Source organism: Heterocephalus glaber, unplaced genomic scaffold (genome assembly GCF_053883595.1).
Source record: "Heterocephalus glaber isolate CG9 unplaced genomic scaffold, H.glaber_assembly_v1.0 deba00000768, whole genome shotgun sequence".
NCBI lineage: Eukaryota > Metazoa > Chordata > Mammalia > Rodentia > Bathyergidae > Heterocephalus > Heterocephalus glaber.
In genome coordinates, this window is record NW_028258162.1 from 8520554 (window position 1) to 8540788 (window position 20235).

The following is a 20235-nucleotide window of genomic DNA, read 5'->3' on the forward strand; positions in this document are numbered from 1 at the left end:
CATCAGTTTATAACTCTGCTTTAGCCTCACTTCCTGTTTGTGCAGATGCTAAGGTCAGCCAGAGCTAAGAGATGAGAGCCTTCTCCAGACTTTGCCCGGCAAGGGCACAGCGCTGCATTTGTGCACTGCCTTCTAGATCTAGGAGCACGCTGGGGTTTCTCTAGCCCTCTCTGATGACTTATCACCCAGATTTTCTCTTTACATTTTTAAAGCCTTTTTGTTTATTCAACTGGCATTCCCACTTCCGGGAGCTGGGATGTTACACTCTGGGGATCAAAACTGTTCCACCTTGTGAGGGCTCAGGTTGAGTTGAGGCAAGTTGCAAACCCATTTTATCCCCGCCGGTGGCTGCTGGTTCTGTTACTCTTATTGTGAGGATGCTAGTTTTCATATTGAGACGCTGTCAATAGGGGAGTTGGTAATAAAGGAAGATAAAATACAAAAATCTCACTGTTCTATCAGAGATTTAATTCTTTCTTGCACTAAGTTCTTCAGATTACTGCAAGCCTCTGACTAATGTGGAGTTCTGAAAAAGTTGATTATGACCGTTTTTGTGTTCACTGATTTATTTCAGGGATGAGCGAGTTTGCGCAGGGGTGTTATTTTCTTTGTTATATAAAGTGCCCATTAGCAGACAAGGCCCACAGACGTCTTTCTTCATGCACACGTAGTGCACACACCTCTGGCCAAGATCGGACTGCATTTTCAATCCTCACGTCTTCCTGCCTGTCCGAGAATCAGCCTGAGACCCTGTCCTGGTGTGGATTCCTTATAATGGGGACCACACTGGTCACCTCAGTAACAGCAAGTTCACCCTCTGGGGGGAGGTCGATGTCTGCTGTCCTTAACACCATGTAAGCACATCTGTGCCCCGCAGCCTTAGTGTCAGTGATGGTAACGATGGTGAAAAGCTATTTGGTGCTGTTGAGTGTAACAAAACACAGTGGATTTCTCAGGAGCCACTAGGGCCATGATGGTGACAGCAGCCCCGGCATCGGCATGGAGACCTCCCATGGAAGAGCTCAGAGGTCTTCACTGCACCATTCCAGAAGTGCTTCTTGCTCTGGAAACAGCTATGTAATGTCTGGGAGGTTCCACTGGAGAAACACAAGTAGGTATCAGCATCTGTGATGCTGGGGCTACTTAGACCCATACCACAGGGCAGCTGAGCTGTTGCCCACAGGAATATTCTACTATAAAGCTGCAGTTTTTCTCTTAAAGACTCTTCCACTGATTGAATTGGCCCACCCTGATTATCTATTCTACAGTATAATCTTCCTCAGTGAAGGTAAACTGATTATAGATTTTAAAAGCATCTGAAAAATATCTTCAAAGCAATACCTAGATCAGTACTCGATAGAATAACTTCTGGTTACGAGGCAAGCCTAGCAGTCCCGACCCAGCTGGGAGAAGCACACCCTCAGAGTGAGCAGTCGGGCTCTGCGTGCACTCCGTGGAGGGATGGAACAGAAAATGTAGTGTCTGGGGAGAACTGGAAGGAGGGCGATGGGATGTAATGCCAAGGACCCTGGGTTGCTATGTGAGCTGGCTGAAGATGCGGCTGTGTGTTTTACTGCTGCCCATTTTTTCAACGATGCGGGGAGGATCCTAAAAATAAAACCATGGCTATGAGATTTAAATGAGAGAATGAGAAGAAAATGCTTTAGAAAATGGGAAGCACAATGCAGACTTGTGAGTTAACACGAAGACGCTGTCAGAACTACATTACGTCATTCTGATTTTAAAGCCGTGTTACTTAACATCACTTGGAATAATCCACGGCACAGACAGAGGAAGGCAGGAGCACCTGTACCTCACCGACACACCCACGGCACGCGTGTCCCACGCCTGCCCAGGGCAGCAGCGTTGGCCACCAAATCCCAAAGAGTCTGGTTCCGCGGCGCTCTGATCAATACACGTGATCTATTTGCGTTTTAGCACTTGCTTCTTACTGTTAGTGGAGAGGCAATTCTGTTTATGGCATGCTGAAGGATTCAAAACTAAGTCCGTGTGTCCGTGTAGGGAAATATTAAAAGAAAGAAAATATCTTCAGTTGAACCTAAGGGTTTGCTTAGAAATCTGTGCTCAGAGTGGGAAGATCTCATCCTTTGTAGGCCCTGATGTGCGTCCGCATTCACCACAACACCACCCTCTTACCAACTCCGTGGTAATTTGTCTATTTACTGAGACTTAAAAAGGCCCGATTTTCACTAAATCCATACCGCTATCTAGAAAAAAAATCAAAGCAAAACAAAAAACCAAAAACGGGGTAGGAGAATAGATTTCATGCCCAGAAACTGAAAGGAAAACTCTTTTATTCTGCTCAGCCAAATCTGAGTTTTAAAATGTAGGAGAATGGGCCGGGGATTTAGATCAGTGGTTCTGCCGTCTGCCCCGCAAGTGCAAGGACCTGAGTTCGATCCCTGGTACCAAAAAAAAAAAAAAAATGTAGGAGAACAACTAGAGCACGATGTGAGATGGAAGGGCACTGAGGCCACACGCTGGTCAGCCACTGGCTCTCACACTGTTAGGACGCTCCAGGGATGGCTAGGTAAACACAGTCCTCTCATGTTCTTATATTTAAGCCTTATTATCTTATTAAAATTAAGTAAAGATTGCACATAGCAGCTGCTACAAAAGCCTTAGCCAGAATTCTATGGGACCAAAGAAATTCAAGTGTGTGAGGGGCTGTGAGACAGCGCAGCAGAAGATAATTGAGTTCGCACATGTGAGGCCCTGGATTTGATCCCCTGCACCACAAAAACAACAGCATGTAAGTGATATTAAAGTTGTTTCTTGAGAAAATAAAACATCACATATGTCGAAGAGCTCAACCATCTGTTTTTATAGGATTTTAGCAAAGTGGACAACTGAATCCATGACCCTTTCTAAAGGTTTCACAGGCAGGCAACTTCCACTAGTAACTGTGATGCCAATTTACGATAACCGATAACTAGGATTGGGAGGCAGAGGCAGGACGGTGCTAAGTTTGAGCTCAGCCTAGGCAACTTAGTGGCTTAGCAAGACCCTGTCTTAACGGGGAAAAAAAAGGCCACAGCAATTACTGAGACACAAATTCAAAAGCCAGGCATATAACTTCAGTACAAGGTGCAACAGCTTTAGTGAGGTCGGTTCTCTGTGGATGACGTGGGGGTCCAGGGACAGACAAGACAACACAGGGATACAAGTTTCATAAGATCAGAAAACCCTGGAATTGGACAGCACACGAGATAACCACCCATTACGGGATTTTATTATCCTAATTCTGAAGACTGAGGACCAACGATCTAATCAGAGTAAATATTCTGCAGGTGCTAGTACGTGGAATGGACACAGGAACCAGTGGGCCACAGGAGTCAGGGGAAGGTGAGCTGACTTGTTGCATGTTCTAAAGTTCAGGGTCATTTTTTTCTTTTTAAAACCAAAACCTCAGAAGCCTAGCACTCTGGTTTGAAAACTAAGGGACAGGTGGAACTAGACAGTTGTCAAAGCCACTGGATGCATTTATGACAGGGGTATTAAAAGCGTTCATTTATTCAGCCCTAAACATTATGATTTTTTAATATTTAATTTTGCTGACAAGCTTTTCAAACTGCTTTAAGTCTATCATGGATGCAGAAACACGTGAAAGAACCGAAGCCCATGGTTCTGCAGAAACAACCCTGTAATACTAAAAAGAGGCTCTACCTTAGGGGCCAGCTAACTTCTCCTGTAAAGGACTAGACAATAAACGTTTGGGCCATAAAGTCTGTCACAATTACAACTCTGCCCCTGGAGGCTGAAAAGTCAGAAAATACTAAATGGCAGGGGATGGTTGTGTTCCAATAAAACTTTATTTACAATACAAATCATGCAGTGGCCTGGATTTGGTCCTCAGGCTGTGGTTTGCTGAATTCTGCTCTAATCTGTGAGAGAGGACCATGTTAATATATTAGGACCACGTTAATATAAAAACTGGTCTTCACTGGGAGATCCTAACCGTTTCCAGATCCGTGAGAAGCACCTAGGAAGCATATCTTACTGATATATTTCCAAGTCCCACCTCCAGAGACTATTGTTCAGCAGGTCTAGGAATATTTTATGTTCCTCAGTGAGATCCTTGATTGAAAAAAGGGGGATAAAAGAGCAGCAGCGACAACAAACCACTGGACTATGAGAAAAAGGAAATGAAATTCTACAGAGGAATCTCACAAGGTGAAGGTGAGGTCCCAGAGACTGTCAAGAGCCCCCAGGTCCATGGGCCCACACATTCAGCTCCTGCTCCTGAGCTGGAGGAGAGCAGTGGGTTCGAACCTCAGCTTTGCCTCTAAGCACTGTGACCTTACATAAGTCACACAGCTTCTCCAGGCAAAATGGAGTCACTGATGTAAGACTCCAACTACATGAAGCAGGGAGACCACAAAGGAGGCGCTCTCATGCACTCATACTTATGGTCCTATTACAAGGGCTTCCCTGAAAATCCCATTACACAAAGTCTACCCCAACGCCTCTGCAGGGACATCTGTTCAGCAACTGCCTACTCAACCCCGGGCTCAAGGCACCCTTGTTATTTAACCCTTAACCCTGTTTGTTTAACCTTAGAAAACTCTTTGCTTCCCCAAATGATGGCACACATACTTCAGATTGCCATATTCTGCTCATGACTGAAAAAAATCATTTTTAAATCACAAAGAACCATTCTCTGTTGTTACTTAGATTAACACTTTCCTCATCTCAAATACTTCTTGTAGCAAAAAGTGTGGGATATTATAAAACACAGATCTATGGCAGCCCATTCTAGGAAACTAATCTTTTGTCCTGTCTTATGGAATTAAACTGAACAGTGTTTAAAAGTCAGAGGAAATTACAAACTCTGGTGTTTAGCTGCTCTTTGGCGTATTTTCACAGAATGGGAAACAGAGCTGGAACAAACTTCTAAAAGGCATTCAGTTTTGATAAAATGGTATTCTACTCTTTAGGTTTTCTTTGATGAAAGAACTTTCAATAATTTTCCTGGTACATTTCAGTAGCTTTTGGGCCACTTTACTGAGCGCTTCCTCGATGTGCTGGCAGTTTAAAGACATCAGTTCAGAATAATGGAAAGGGCATCAAAGGAAGGCTGGCCAGAGGCTGAACAAGGTTATGTGGGTGTGCTAGTCAGCTTTCTGTTACTGAAACAAAACACCTGAGGCAATCAACTTAAAGGTTTATGGTGGCTCATGGTTTCAGAGGTTTCAGTCCATGGCTGATTGGCCCCATTGCTTTAGGCCTGTGGTGGCAGTCTATTGTGATGAGACACATGGTGGAGGAGGCCATCTCATGTCATCTGGGAAGCAGATACAAGGACAGGAGGGACCAGGGTCTCAATATCCCCTTTAAGGGCACAGCCCCAGGGACCTGGCTTCCTTCCACTAAGCCCTACCTCTTCAGTACCTCTAAATAGGCATCTCAGGCTGGGGACCAGGTGTTCAACACATGGGCCCTTGGAGGACAGTCAAGATCCAAACTATTGCAGTAGGGGGCTCCTGAGAATGGGAGTTCAAAAGACAGCTGAGTTTCTGCCCTTTATGGGAAAAAAAAAAAAACGAAGTCTTTAGTATCGTAATCTCAACATCATGACTGAGGCTGAATACAATGTCAAGAAGATGGAGATCAAGGAAAAGATGGGGGCCAGTTACTTTTAGAGCTCGAAGTAATACAATAGTAACTACGATCACTGATTCTGTGCCCATTCAAATTCCTAGGTGTAGGCTGCACGTGGTGGTGCTAAGGGCCCTCAGAGGCTCTGATATCAGGAGTTCCACTGAGCTCAGTTCTGTTTGACTTCTGGGGCTCACATCCATGTGCACACTCTCTACACGAGTACTTCACTGCATACTACTCCCTACTGCTCATCCTGAACTTAAACTACTATTTCCAAAAGTTTTGCACTAAGGATTAATGCTTCCTTCCAACTTTTGTGCTTGTCTGAATCAGAAATAACTATTTCCTGGGACTAGGATATGTTCAACTCAAGAAATTAAATAATCACAAGGGAAAATGAGTATCCATATTCAAATTTCACACGCACACACATGCGTGTGCACAAAAGGAATCAAAACTCCCTGCTCACAGCAGCCAGTCCTGCAATATTGTGACATTTATGTTTCTAGGGCAAAAGGATGCAAAAGAAACCACAGATCTTATGAGGAAACTAGAACTAAGGACACGACCCCAAAACTTAACCAGTTACACATCTAAAAAAAAACCCATATAAAAACAGAAGCATAGTTTCAAACATGATAAAAGCTTAGGAAATACAAATACCGAAATAAACAACACAGCAACCTTGCAAAAGACCCGAGTGGTACTTGTGGCAGTGGCCACTGATGGAGTGCAGATCCTGTTGCTGTAAAGGGCAGGGGAAGGAGAGATGTGAAATCAGCCAGAGAGCTGTGACAGATCACGCCTGCAGTGGCCAGAGGTCTGCGGATGTCTGAGGTGTGTGCGTCGTGTGGCTCAGTACTGCTGGTGCTAGGCAGGCTGCCAGGACGCCCCGTGTGGGTGTCGTTTCCTGTGTTGACTCCAAGTTCCTGGTGGACCAAACTGCTCACAAAAAACATGAAACGTGTACTGTGTTTAAACGCTTCTCTATTATTGTAATGGAAAGGACATTTTTCAGAACAAGTGCTATCGTAGGTCTGCGTGGGCTCACCAGGGCCCATGATGGTGGACTCCAAAAGAAGGGCCGCCTCGTCACCTGTGGGATCCCGATCACATTTCCCAAACTGCTGGCCAATGGAACCCAGGTTGAGCAGAACTGAAAATGACCATATGACTTTCTCGGGTATTCACTGAAGGCATTTGTTTTTCTGCCCATTTTGCCAGAAGTCAGCTTTGTCATGGAAGTTAGTATTATTTGTGGATAACATAGCTCACACACTGAAGCCGAGCCTCAGAAATGGAAAAGATTCATTTCACTTTTACCTCTTCCTGGATCGGCTGCAGGTCCTCTCAGGAGTGAGCATGCACAATCTGTCCGCCACAGAGAGAAACACAACTAACACAGAGGAATCGGGGCTCCACCTTGAGAGTCATCAAAGTGCTTTATTTTGTAAAGCCTGGCTCAAGACTGGAGTGTATGGTTAGCACTAGGAGACAGAGGCAAACTCTTCACTCTGTCCACACAGCGTATCAATGGGAATGGATGACAGAGACAGTTACAGACAAAAACAAAGCATTGTGTAAACTTCTAAAAGCATACAGATTGGCCACAAAGGAAACAGTCAAATCATGAATGTATGTATACCTTGTCTTTACTTCACGGTCTCTCATGTGTAAGTCTTGGGTCAAAGGGACCACACAGCTTCAGGACACCAAAATGGATCTGATGCCGGAATTAATGGCGCAGCGGTGGGGGCTGGGGAACCAGATCATAGCATCGCTTAACTGAGTCCATAAAGTCCAGGTCTGTGCAGCTATGTTACAGGGAAGCTAACAGCACTGGGCAGCGGATCAACGCACAGTCAGTCAATAGCAGTCAGATGGCATTGCTGCTGCTCCCAAAGTCGCAGTGAAGGCAGCCCGCACAGACGGCACAGCTGTGCCTAGAGCCCGGAAGTGGAGGGACCGGAAAGGCAGTCTGGCGAGGTCTGGAGCTGTAGGTGATTACTGAAGGATGGATTTTCTTTTCCTTTTTCTGAAACTGCCTACAAAAAACCATCTCATGTTCTCAACGAAGAGTTTTAAAGGCACAGCTTAGCACAGCATGTAAGTCGATAACCTACTCTAAGCAAGACTAATATTTGTAACTTGTCACCTTTTGGACAATGCAGGAAAGCTAGTAGATACACAGTCGATGCTGGAGATTTTTAACTTGATTAAACACAATCAGCACAGTTTAGGGCAATGAACTTACATAACCAGATTCAAGTTCAATCTTTTGCTTTAAAAAAAAGATCAGGTCCATAAATGTGCATTTGGAGGAAACAAAACAATCTTTATCCTTTTATTGTAAAAGACTGTCTACCGTGTACTTTGAACAAAACATTCACTCAAAAACAGGACTGCAGGATACCATTTCAGAATAGGACAAACATTATTTCACCTACACTGTAAAATGACTTTTCATGTAAACTTCAAAAATCACATGCTGTATGTTAAATTTTTAGATTCAAAAATATCCCTGTTTTCCTAATAATGTAAACAGTAAAACCGAGGGGTTCAGTCAAAGGGATAATTCGTAACAAAATACCGCTGTTTAAAACAGTGATCAAACATAAACCTCTGAGAATTCGGATTTGCACTGGGTCACAGGAGAACAGAGAGCGGGAGATGTAGCTACCATTGCCCCAAACTATGCAGCTCTCAGGGAAGCTCTGTCTTGTTTGTAGCGTGAATTCCTACACTGCAACAGGAGGGTGTAACAGCGAAGAGTCTCCAGGCAAGGAGAGAGAAGCAAGCAGTCTTCCCAGACGTATTTATGGAGGTGAAAATGTAGACAAGCGTCCCATGGCATTGGCCTCTCGGAGGGGGAGGAGGGTTATTCCGGGCCACTGGGGACCTTGACAGTGTGGGGACAGAACCCCACGCCAGTACACACGGAGACACCGGCATTCTTCGGCCTGGCGCCGGGGGCTGGTGACCGCTATTAAGGGGTGTGCGTGCAGGGCAGAGTGGAACATGTGCAGTGATTTCTTTTTTCCTTTTAATCATCATCATTATTATTATCTTCATTATTATTTTGAATACTGTCTCACATCTTTCAACTCAAAAACATAAACCCATCCATAGTCTATCAGCTGATGCCGACATGCGTGCTCTGACATGCTCTTCCTTCTGGCTTCCCCCATGTGCCCATTCCTTCGGCCACAGCTGGAACCTGAGGGTTCCTTCTGAGTCAAGCTGATCCATTTTACTTACTTAATTAAAAATGTGCACGCGAGCACGCCCACACACGGATTCTGAAATAGCTAGAACAATGCTGGGAAATACCAGGTAGCTGTTAAAGCGAGTAGCCCCTCGATCAGTCATCTTGGCCCGAAGATGTAAACAAGGAGGTTTGCTTCCTGCAATGTGAGCGCTTCATTGAGTTTGGTTTTTACTTTTCCTCCACCAGAGCCACCTCTGCTCTTCCCGCGTTCGTGCCCACCCAAGGCTGTGCAGGAGGTTACGTCAAGATGTGGCCAATAAAGTCCAAAAAGCGCTTTGAATACTGTTCTGGGTTCACTGTTGAGATCTCCGCTCCAGCCTGGGCAGTTTTAAAGGAAAAGGAACATTGATATAATGTTGCTGATTTTCCTCAAATTATTACTCAGCATCTACAGCTATTTCCAATTGTAACTGAATATAAAGTTAATACATAGTTTTAAATGGTGCTAGGGATGGAACCCAGGGCCTTGTGTGTGCTAGGCAAGTGCTCTACCCCTGAGCTACACTTCTAGCCTGCAAGCGAGTAACATTCGAGTCTCTTCTCTTAAACCATAATTCCAAATACTGTGGTTATCTGGCCAGGTATTCAAGACTTGGGAACCTGCGTCCGAAATGAGGCCATGGCTGGCGGCAGCACCAGAGTCTATTATACACCCGTGAGGCAGCGGTAACTTAAAATCCGCAATTAGCCATGCTCGGACGTGTGGAATGTGCGGCTCAGGTTCTGGGGCCTGGGAACAACACCTTGATCTTCCAAGAAGGCAGACTGGAGACTCTGGGAATGACAGAAACACCCATCTGACAAAAGGGAGGCCGTGGTGACAACGTCCGGGGCTGCATTACTTTTCCAGGACCCTCTTAGTTTGTGAGGAGAGTGGTTTGGTGCCCAAGGACAAGGGACAACGAGAGAGAGTGGCAGATCCTGGGGGAGCTGGCCAGGCTCCTTCCAGCAGGCCCCAGGGTGCCCCCATTTCCCTTCCCAGGGACCCACACGGAGCAGCGAAGCCTGGCCCTGGCATAGAGCTGGCCAGCGCATGCAAGCAGTCACTGCCCAGGTTCATGGGCTGCGAAGGGCAAGGCCAGAGCTCGACTCACCGGGTGCTACCTTTTCTATACACATATTGGTGGGCAAACTTGCAACTCTGAGGCCCGAGGTGCTGGGCTCTCCCCGCAGTGGCCCCTGAGGGCAGAGATGACCCCTGACAGCAGCTCAACATGACACTCTGGCTAAGAGTATGGGTTTGTCCTTGCAGCCCACTCAGGACTCGGCCGTGTTGCAGGTTATGGAGCTAAACTGCTAACTAATTTGGGAGACTGACACAGAGCCATGCTGGCCACCACACGCTCCCACTTCCTGCTGTGGACAGTGTAGGAATGGACACATAGAAAACACCCACCCTGAGCCTGGCCTGGTCACCCACTCAAATATCCTCCCAGAAAACCCAAGCAGGCGAGGCACTGGGCCCTGCGTCAGTGGAGGGAACTGAAGCTTGAAGAGCGTCTCCTCAAAGCCACTCCAGTGGGAGTGGAGACACAGGGGTTCTGCCCAGGTCTGTCTCCCCAAGGCATCCGTGGTTTCCGCTTAGCCGAGCATCAGAAATACCATGGGGCCTTCGGACGACTCCTCCCTCCATCCCTGAGCTGGGCTCAGAACCTGGAGAGGAGGCAGCCTACCTGGCACGAGCACAGTTTGGAAACAGGGCTCAGAGCCAGGCGTGGTGGTACCTGCCTGCAGCTGCAGGTACGTGGGAGGCTGAGGCCAGGGAACTGCAAGTTTGAGGCCAGGTAGGGCAACTGAGTGGGACCCTGCATCAGAATGAAGTAGAAAAAGGGCTGGGGTGCAGCTCAGTGGCAAAGCACCCCTGGGTTTGATTCCTAGTTCCTGCAAAAAGAAAAGGCACACAGACGGTGCTGGTGGTTGAGTGGTTTCACAGCTCTCTCACTGACGTGCTCAAGGGCCCAAGGAAGGCCTCGCGAGGTCCCTCGGGCTGCACCTGCACAGGGCAGGAGGACCCCAGCTCTCACTCCACGGTACCACAGAAGTACGCCTTTGGCAAAGGGAATATGGTTTTAGGCTGGCTCCATCTCTGGGATGACAAAGAGCCTTTAGCTGAGCTTGTTTGTTCTGGCGCATCTCAGTCGGCTCCAGACAGTCTGTGGGAGGCACCTCTCCCGCCAGTGGGAGTCAACAGGGCCGAGTCCCCCTGTGAGAGGCGGGCTCTCCGGGGTCCCCACATCGCACACGGAGGACGGACACAGCAGCTGTGACATTCAGCCAGCAGGGCCTGGGAGGAGCCTCAGGTCCCCCTGCCTGGCAAGTGACTCCTGTGGCTGCCTTCCTCAGTTTCTCCTAGTGATAGGGGATACACCAGAATCTTCCTCACAGGCCTGTCACGGGGACTGAAGAGGTTAACAGCTGCCTAGAATTAACAATTCTGAGCACGTATGACACAGGTGATGAATTAACACAGGAGACTTTGATCTAATATTCAAAAGATTTCTAGAATAGAAAAGATACAATTCAATGTGAGAAAGGAAATACAATTTGGAGAATGCTGTTTCAGTTTAGAATACTTCAGAAGAGAAATATTTCTTTCCTCTTTAGGGTGTTTTTCACAGAAGAATCTCAGTCATGTTCTAGTACGGCCCAGGCTGCTGGTGCCCCCCCATATGGGGGCACCTGTAAGCGACGTGTGAGAGCCACAGCTGTCACGGGAGAGGGAGGAGTGGCTGCACATGTGGGCGCTGAGCCTTGCACTTGGAGTGCATCCCCCTCAGGAGAGCCACCTCCCCAGAGGATGGGAACCCTGGGCAGACAGGCCGGCAGCAGAAGGGAGTGGTCCCTGCCTGACAGCAGTGGGGACGGACACACAGGAGGGGCCCTTGAGATACTCACTCCGTGTTTAACAGTTTTTGCGGCGTGGGCAGCTTTCTTCTTGGCATCGTAATGAGTGAGGATGTCAATAATGGCCATGAAGTACACCTCTTTCCTGGGCGAATCTGAAACGGAGGGCGGCAGTGACTGTGGCGTACAGGACGGCAGCTGGTGGCGAACGAAATGAACCGTGGTTCCTGCCTGGCTCCCTGGGCCCAGTCTTCTTTCCAATTAAAAATTTAAAAGGCGACATCATAACCCTAGAATGCTGACAGGGTCCAAGTGTGGGATTGAGTGCTTTTAGTTTTGCTTATTAATCTGGATGTTAATTATAGCGTACTGCTTTGGTGTAAAGAAAATGCTATTTTTAAAATACTCTCTAAACCCCATAGAACGAATTATGCTTATTAATTCTCAACTTTTTATCTATTTTCAAAAATATGTTTTAGTTATAAATGGTAAAAAAATGCATGTGTTCTACATCTAATTTTCCGCAGAGAAGCAATTTTGGTGAGCGACATAAAAATTGAGCAAAACCCAACGCAAACCCACTTGATATATACCACCCGAGATTTGAAAAAAACCCATGTGTTTTATGATTCGAAAAACAAGGGGCCACTCAGAAATCTTTGGATTTTTCATGAAGTAGCTAACGAGGTAGAATGCAATCTTCCTTCAAATCCCCACCCCTAGACACTGGCGTCTGGCAGGAGGAGAGGCTCACAGACCCTCCCTGCACACTGCGCCCGGGGAAGGCCGGCTGCTGGTGACGACGTGCGCGTGCTTCCTGAGCGTCAGGGCGCAGTGCGCGTGCGCCTAGCTCACGACAGATTTTTCTCATGTCCTTGGGCGGCAAACGTGGGACTGGGCAGTGGCTCCCGGCAGACCACAATGCAAGAATCAGAGCGCTTCACACGCAGAATGCGGGGACAGGAGCAGACTTACTCTCGTGGCATTTGATCCCGTACACGTCGATGCTCGGGTCGAACTCGCCGGGAGCCAGGGGCGGGGAGCTGTTCAGCGTGTTCCCGGGGCTGTCGGGAGGCGTGCCCGCCGGGTGGGCGCCGTCGCTCTCCCCCTCCTCCTCCGCCGCCCCCTCGGTCTCCTCGCACTCTCCCTCCTCCTGCTCCGCTCTCTCCACCTCGTGGATCCCCACCAGCAGGCTGTAGTCCATGAGCTTCAACTGGGCGAGAAACTGGAGGAGGGAGGTAACAGGCCGCTTACGTCTCAGTCACCAGATTTAACGCACATCTGAGGATCGCAAGTTCCAACCCAGCCCGGCAACTGAGTGACTCAGCGAGACCCTGTCTCAAAATAACAAATATAAAAAGGGGCTAGGGATGCAGCTCAGTACGAAGGCCCTGGACTCAATCTCTGGCACTGCTAAGTAAGAAAAACGAACAGCAGATTTAAAGAGTGAACTCAGGGAATCTCACAGGGCTGTGAGGCTTGGGGGTGCTGGGCCCCCCTGAGGGCAGCTCTGTGCCTTCCAGGCTGTTTCTGAAACCCAGCCCTGCACTTCAGGCCGTTTAGGGCTGATTTTCCCCGAAATGCAAAGCTGGTAGCTGAGGCACGCACCACCGATGAGGGGGGCGGACCACCCCCAAGGGCGGAGGGCATGCCTGGCAGGGAGAGCGTTCCCCAACAATGAGAACTGGCTAACGGGGAAACCCAGGGACCTCCCAAGTAGCTTCGAGCGGGGCCTCTGCAAATGGTTTGCGAAGTGCTTGGAAATTCAGCCTACTCTGAGCAGACCATCACATTGTCTATCACGAGCAAGCAGAGGCCCAGGCCTCATGGCCTAGCAGATGAGTCACACCCACGCTCCGGTGAGGCCGCGGTCCCTCTTTCCTACCCGACGGAAGATGCGGAAGGCGCTCTGCTTCCCATGAGGCGCTGCGAGACCCCCGCCCTGTCCTCTCTTTGCCGCCAGGGCCATGGCTAGCGCACCCTGAAGGCAGACCTAGCTCGTGGGTTTGCCCATTCCCGTCTGCCAGGTTCTCTGAGTTTCCGTTCCTTTTTACTAAGTGGGGATGCATCAGACACATGGCATTAATGCAGAGCACTCTCCTCATCAGTCCTGGTCCTCTGACGGAGTCTTCGGGCTGCAAGGCCCTGAGCCCCGCAGGGACGGCTCTGCACAGTGCCCAGTTCCACTCCAGCCTCAGGCTTGGGGTCCGAGAAGGCGCGGCCTGACTGCTGGAGAAGCTGGCACCATGTGTGCTCAGGGACGCACAGCAGCTCAAGCTCCCACACACAAACGACAAGAGCATGAAATTACAGGTCTTGAGTCCTGGCTGAAAATGAAAGGAAGCCAGTGTCGGAGAGCTGCAGGGCTGCTGCTTTTTCCTGAGCCTGGCGGGAAGCAGCCCGGCTCAGAGCTGAGGAGCTGTGTTTCCCTATGACAAGAGAGGACTGGGGAGCAGGCTGCTTCCCAGGCCATCACCTCATGGGCCCAGGCATCCTGCTCTGCTATCAGCCTGTCCTTAGCTCCTGGTTAGTTGCCTTCCTGTCACAAACCCCATGGGGCCAGCTAAGTGTTCCCCAGTTGTTTTGAGCTCAGAAAAAAATAACGCATACAGACCTTACACTTGGATACTGAAGTCAAGTAGGAGGGCTGTGTGCATCTAAAGGCAGAGAGAAGCAAACTCCTCTCCAAACGGGCGCTGAGCGCATGCCCAACCCCACGCCTCCATCCAGTCCTCAGGGCCCAGAGAGGGGAAGCCGAGGCCCCTCCCCTGAAACGGTGGCGGGAGCCACGCGCACGGCCCTCCCTCCACCGGGTCGGCCTCCTCCTGCCACACTGCCCATCTGCCCGCAGTCCTGGGCTCAGCGCCACGAGGTCAGGGACGGGCCCGGGGGCGGCCACCGCTCGCCTAATGTAAGGAGCGCTGGCTTCCATCCTCCACCGACACAGGCCGGCCGGCCAGGGAGCTAGCTGAGCTGTCACCGTCACCGAGGCTAGGTAGGTAGGGAGAGGACGGGGTGCCGCGGCTCACAGAGACAGAAACGACCGCGCTTGGGCCCGGGGACCTCCGGTATCTCTCCCACCGCCTCTGGGGCTGTCCCCAAACCTCGTTCTTTACATTCTCAGACAGAAGACAATGCACTGAAATCAGCTGATGCCTAATTAACGAGTCTCCAGCGGGCCAGAGCCAGCCCCACGCCCGCCACTGAGATCACAGCCCCGTCCTGCTCCCCCTTCCTTCGAGCCCCGCGGGCCTAGGGTCTCGGACGCACATCTGGGAAACGCTGCGTCAGAAGCATCTGGCCGCGTCCCATGGCTCTCAGGCGCCCACCGGCGAGGCGCTCAATTCTGCCCCCGCTGTCGGCCCCCGGGCCCGAGCTCAGCCCTGGGCTCTCGGGCCACCGTCTCCCTTGTCTCCTCCACTGCCCCTGCCATGCAGCACGGTGCCAGGGCTCTCCCTTCATCTAGGGTCTCTCTGGCCCCTCCTGCCCCACCCCTGGATGCCCCTCTGCTGCAGGTGGCAGCACCACCCGAGTCCCTGGGTGCTGGGCATGGGGGAGGGTGGGACCCGGCCGGGCTAGGCCCTGCTGAGCTTGCGCAGGGGCAGGGAAAGGTCCTTCTCCCCATCCCACACTCCGGGGCCGGCCCCGGAATGTCCCTGTGAAGCGGCCACGGTCGGGTGCGTCGGAACCTCCCCCTCTAGACCTCCACAAAGGGAAGCTGTTTTCAAAGTGCAAATCTGGCCATGCCATGCTTCTGCTGAAGCCCTTGCAATGACGTCCCTTTTCTCAGGGCAGAAACAGCTGTCACGTGGTCAGCGGCTCTTCCCACCCCTCCTGGCCTCCCGCCTGCACCCAGGCACCTCCTCCTGGACACCCAGGTGGCAGCTACAGGGGCACCTGTCGGGGACCCGGGCAGTGCACACTTCTCCACGAGGCCCTTGGCTGGTGACTCCTCCTCCCAGCCACGAAGCTCACAAGGGTCTCTGGCTAGTTTGCTCGGGGCATTCCTGACCCTGAGCAGGTTGGGGGTTCAGACAAGCGAATGCACGGCCTGCTGCTTCTTCGCACCTCCCAACACTGCCCAGTTCCTCCCCCCACTTCCTGTCAAACTACCCAAACCGAGAAGCAGAAGCATAGCAACACAGAAACTCCTGCCAGTGCCCTGCTCAGCCCTCTGCAGGACACGCCCTTGCTACTCTCTGACCTTCCCGTGTACGTCGAGTCCAGTGTGCTGTAGGTCCACGAGTCAGGAGCTTCCTGTGAAGAACCTGGCCGCCGGTGACCCTAAGTAGGCAAGCTCCGTGGCCGAGCTATCCCTGGAGCCCTGAGCGACTTTCCTGGGCCTCAGGCCTGTGGTCAGACCCTGCTTAGGCTCTGCCTCCAGTAAGGAAGAGGCAAAGGGTGGTTACGTTTTAAGGGTACCCACAAAACCCACAGTGAAAGAAACACACCTCTCAGGAGGGAAGCCAGTCCACGGCCCAGAGGACCAAGGAAATCTGATACCATGTGTGTTTTCCAATCTACGAGACTGGGGTAGAAAGAGGAAAGACAGCAGAACACAGGGGTTATGAGTAAGGTTTTGCTGATAAGAAAGACCCATTCACTGTTCTCCAATTAAAATACCCACTTCCCTTTTTGTGAGGTGCTGGGGACGGGGCCCATGGCCTGCAGCCTGGGAAGCAAGCACTCTGTCACTGAGCCACGGCCCAGCCTCAGACAGGCTGAAGCAGCCCAGGGAGTCAGAGGAGGCTGAGTCTCGTCTGTCCCTAGCTCTATGCCTCGAGAAGTCCACTCTTTGAACAGGGAATCATGACACTGCTGTGGACCGGGAGCCGAGGGTGGGAAGAAGGACTGTGTTTGCTCTTTTTTCCCTCCCCGTTCATCCTTTTAAGCATCTAAACTCGTATATTTATTATTTTTTAATTTTGGGGGGTACTGGGGATCGAACTCGGGTCCTTGTGCTTTCGAGGCAGGCGGTGGTGCCGTTGAGCTAAATCCCGTCCCTTTATATTTATCTCTGAAGTACGTAAGATTTCAAAGTGTGAAGATTTTTATCTTTAGTTTCCCTGGTTTTCCAAACTTCTAAGGTCTTAATAATGAATGAACCGATCCCTGATGTACCTCTTTTTCTCTCTCTGATCTGAATGCTTCTCAACTAATTAAGCCAAATCTTTTTTTGGGGTAATGAAGATGGAACCCAGGGCCTCACACGTGTCGGGCGAGCACTCTGCCACGGAGCCTCCCAGCCTGTGCCCTATCTGCACCAGTTCCATCTCTGCCATGGTCCACGCATCCTGTCAAGACCGCGCGGCTGAGGAGCAGTGACCGCTCCTTCACAGCAGGTTCAAAGGAACTCTGCTAACTTTATCAACACCCTTGTTTCACCGAGTCGCCATCTCCTGACACATCTCAGATGTAAATTAAAATTCTCCTTGGCCCCATTTAACATCTCAACACTTGCTAAGACTTGCGATCTTCTTCCTTTGGAGTGTTTACCAAGAAACAGCCTCCGCTGTGCTGTCAACAAGCATTTTTAACCCACACCTTGTATCAGCAAAGGTAGGAGTGTGGTCTCTGCCAGCCTCAAATCCTGGCCTGAACCGAGGAGCTGCATGTCTTTGAGTTTATCACGCCGCTTCCCAACGCAGCTGTTGCATCCATCAGGCCGGGACAGTAGCAGTACCCACGCCCATGGAGCTATTCCAGTACTCTGGGGAGGTGAGGCAGGAGGATCTCAAACTTGAGGCTAGCCCGGGCAGTTCAGTGAGTCCCGGTCTCAAAAATAAACCAGAGCCGGGGCTGCAGCTTGATAAAGGCCTTGGGGTCAATTCCCAGTACTGACAAAAAGATAAAGACTTCATGAGAAAGGCTGAGGTTCTGGGCACTCCGTAAATGTTGGCTGCCACCCACCCACTCCATGTCCCCTGCACCTGATCTCCTTCCTTCTCATTCACGGCCGCGTGGCCACCAACATGAGGCAGGTGAGGGGCGCGTGGTGAAGAGGGTGCTCTGGGCACCACTGCGGAGTGACAGGAGCAGCTCGGTGTAAGCCGACAGAGGTGACCAAGGTGACAATCTGCTCTGACCAGCAGGGAAGACAGCAGTGATCTGCATTCTCTGCAGAGCACGGTCCTCCCTTTTCGTAGAAAAGAGCATACATGTTTAGTCACGTGCAAAGCTATTAGGCTACAGCACCCAGCATCTCATATGAACAGGACAGAATTTCTATCGTAGAAAGAAGCCGCTAGAATCTCAAATGACTTTTATTGAAAAACCCCAGATTGTGTATTGAGCTGCAACAAACTTAATACCTACTTAAGCATTAGGGAAAGAAAACAAACAACAAAAATAACAACAAAAATCTAGCCCAACCTTAGTAGTCAGTCCAGTCAGCCACATTGAAAAGAGTGGAACTGATGAAAAAAGAAAACCAGATTAAATTCTGGTCTCACTGTCAAGATCAGATGTCAAGCCACTTCGCCATAATTACCTGGTTAAAAATTTAATGATGCTTCTACATGAATTTCAAAACTAAAGACACTGTTATCAGCCATTGAAGAAATTTTTTAATGAAAGAACACTTTATACTCCGTCTCCATTTCAACAAAACAGCTAAGTGTGAGAGCCGTGTATGGGATTAAACTATCCAATCCTTTAATCAACGACATTATTAGATTCAACAAAAGGGCTAAGAGGATCCTCATGTAATTCAACTCCAAGTTTGAACTGCCTGAGTCACATTATTTCTGGAGGCTTAACATCATGGTGATATACAGCCAACAGAAAAGAAAATGAAAATAACTTTGAGGGGCAGGTTGCAGATAATCCAAAGGGCCATTTACTATAATCGCTAAAATAATATTATTCTCAGGATGAAAGATTTGTTGATTAATCAGTAAAAATCCAGAAGAGTATCTCCTGTATGGTACTCTACTTAATTATCAGTTAGATCAAGTTGACTCCAAAGTAAAGAGCAGGGCCGGGGATTTAGCTCAATGGCACCGTGCCTGCCTTGCAAGGACAAGGTCTAGAGTTCAATCCCCGTTACACACACACACACACACAAAAGAGGAAATGCTTAACATGCATTTTAATAGTAACCACGGATGACTGAGGAAAAATAAATGCTTCTTAACAAAAAGACTGGAAAAGTTACATGCTAAAAGCAAACACCTGTACCTACATAGTTGTTTTTGAATTAGGCACTTATGTCCTTCAAAAATAACAAATATTTATGTTCTAATCCAAGGACGTAGGCTATGAAGGTTAAAATAATGTAAAAAAATTTCATTAAATGATCTAAAAATAATTAGCAATGAACTTGGTCAGGTTGAGTATCTTGCTACGAAAAGAGCTATTAGATTAAAAAGGAAATTAAAATACTGCACCACCTTTGTGGGGGATCAAATGCATGACATTCATTCTTTGGCTCTAGTCATTTTAATTGTTTTTGTTTAATGATATGAAAAAATCTTTCTCCAAAGCTTCTAAGTAGCAGACCTTAGTATGTGGGGAACAGTACTTCAAAGTAAAGAGAAAAAAGTGTGCCCGCCGGAACAAAAGTAACAGCCAAGAAAGGACCTAGTCTGGTAATTGCTTAAATTAGAATTCTCTCTGCGCCACCATGTAACAACACATTCGAAGAAAACAAATCTTTTACTGACTCTATCTCTAACAGAATTAAACAAGCGTTCCAACAGGAAAGCGGTAATGCTTTTACGCCCAACAAAGTGACAGGAAGAGGTATATTTTAATTCTCAAACAGGACAGTATTTAACAAGGAACTGTGTGACAGACTCAAAGCCCCCGTGAGCTGTGCATCCAAACTGCCCCGTGCTGGCCTGGACACAGGGAGGCCCGGGCCCTGTTCATGGCGGCTGGTGGAAACACTAGAGCGCTAAGCTCTGAGTCGGCGTCGACCAACTCTGAGATGTGGCTCAGAGGGCAGAAGGCCAAGACTGCAGTTACTAAACATGGATCTCTGCCATGCCGTGTGGCAGATCCAGCAGGCTGCCCTCCCACACTCTGGCAGCTGTGAGGACCACAGGCCAGCGCCAGCCCAGGCAGAGGGGCCCGAGGGTGGGACGCCCCCGGAAAGGCAACAGGCCTTTCTGGAGTCGGTCATCCTACACTGGTAGACTGCATTTTAAAACCAGATCGCACCACATGCGGTGTGTTTGTTTCTACAGGAGCGGAGAAGGCAGAACATGTCCACTTTCGCCTTGGTTGCAGATTTTAACAGACAGCTTACAAAGTGCCTAAAAACCAACAGCTGAGACAATGGCATTGTACTTTCTATTGCTTTTTCTTACCTCGACATCCTTTTTCAGTTTTTCCAGGAACACCTTTTTGTTACTGTCATCAATATAAATCTTTTGGCCCTCATTAATGAAATCATTATCCTTTAAAGTTGGCAGTTCTTTGGCCTAAAACAAATGAGAAAAAGAATGAGACAGAAACCTGAATAAAATCTAAACAAGTGCACCCTCCAAACCTGGAAA

The 20235-nt window shown here is 49.1% G+C and overlaps 1 protein-coding gene across 8 annotated transcripts in view; it reads right to left on the reverse strand.

Moving 5' to 3' along the window:
* Window positions 1-7045: 7045 nt before the first annotated feature.
* The window catches only part of Pip4k2a (phosphatidylinositol-5-phosphate 4-kinase type 2 alpha), a 150439-nt gene continuing 137249 nt past the window's right edge, over window positions 7046-20235 (reverse strand). For 3 of the 8 annotated variants that reach the window (XM_004859922.3, XM_087207234.1, XM_021240483.2), the window contains 4 exons: window positions 20047-20160; window positions 12710-12959; window positions 11786-11889; window positions 7046-9208 (listed from right to left, as the gene is read on the reverse strand). In XM_004859922.3, the coding sequence (XP_004859979.1) occupies window positions 9128-9208; window positions 11786-11889; window positions 12710-12959; window positions 20047-20160 (549 nt within the window). In that variant the 3' untranslated portion in view covers window positions 7046-9127. The other 5 variants (XM_087207233.1, XM_087207237.1, XM_087207236.1 and 2 more) reach the window with 3 other exon arrangements.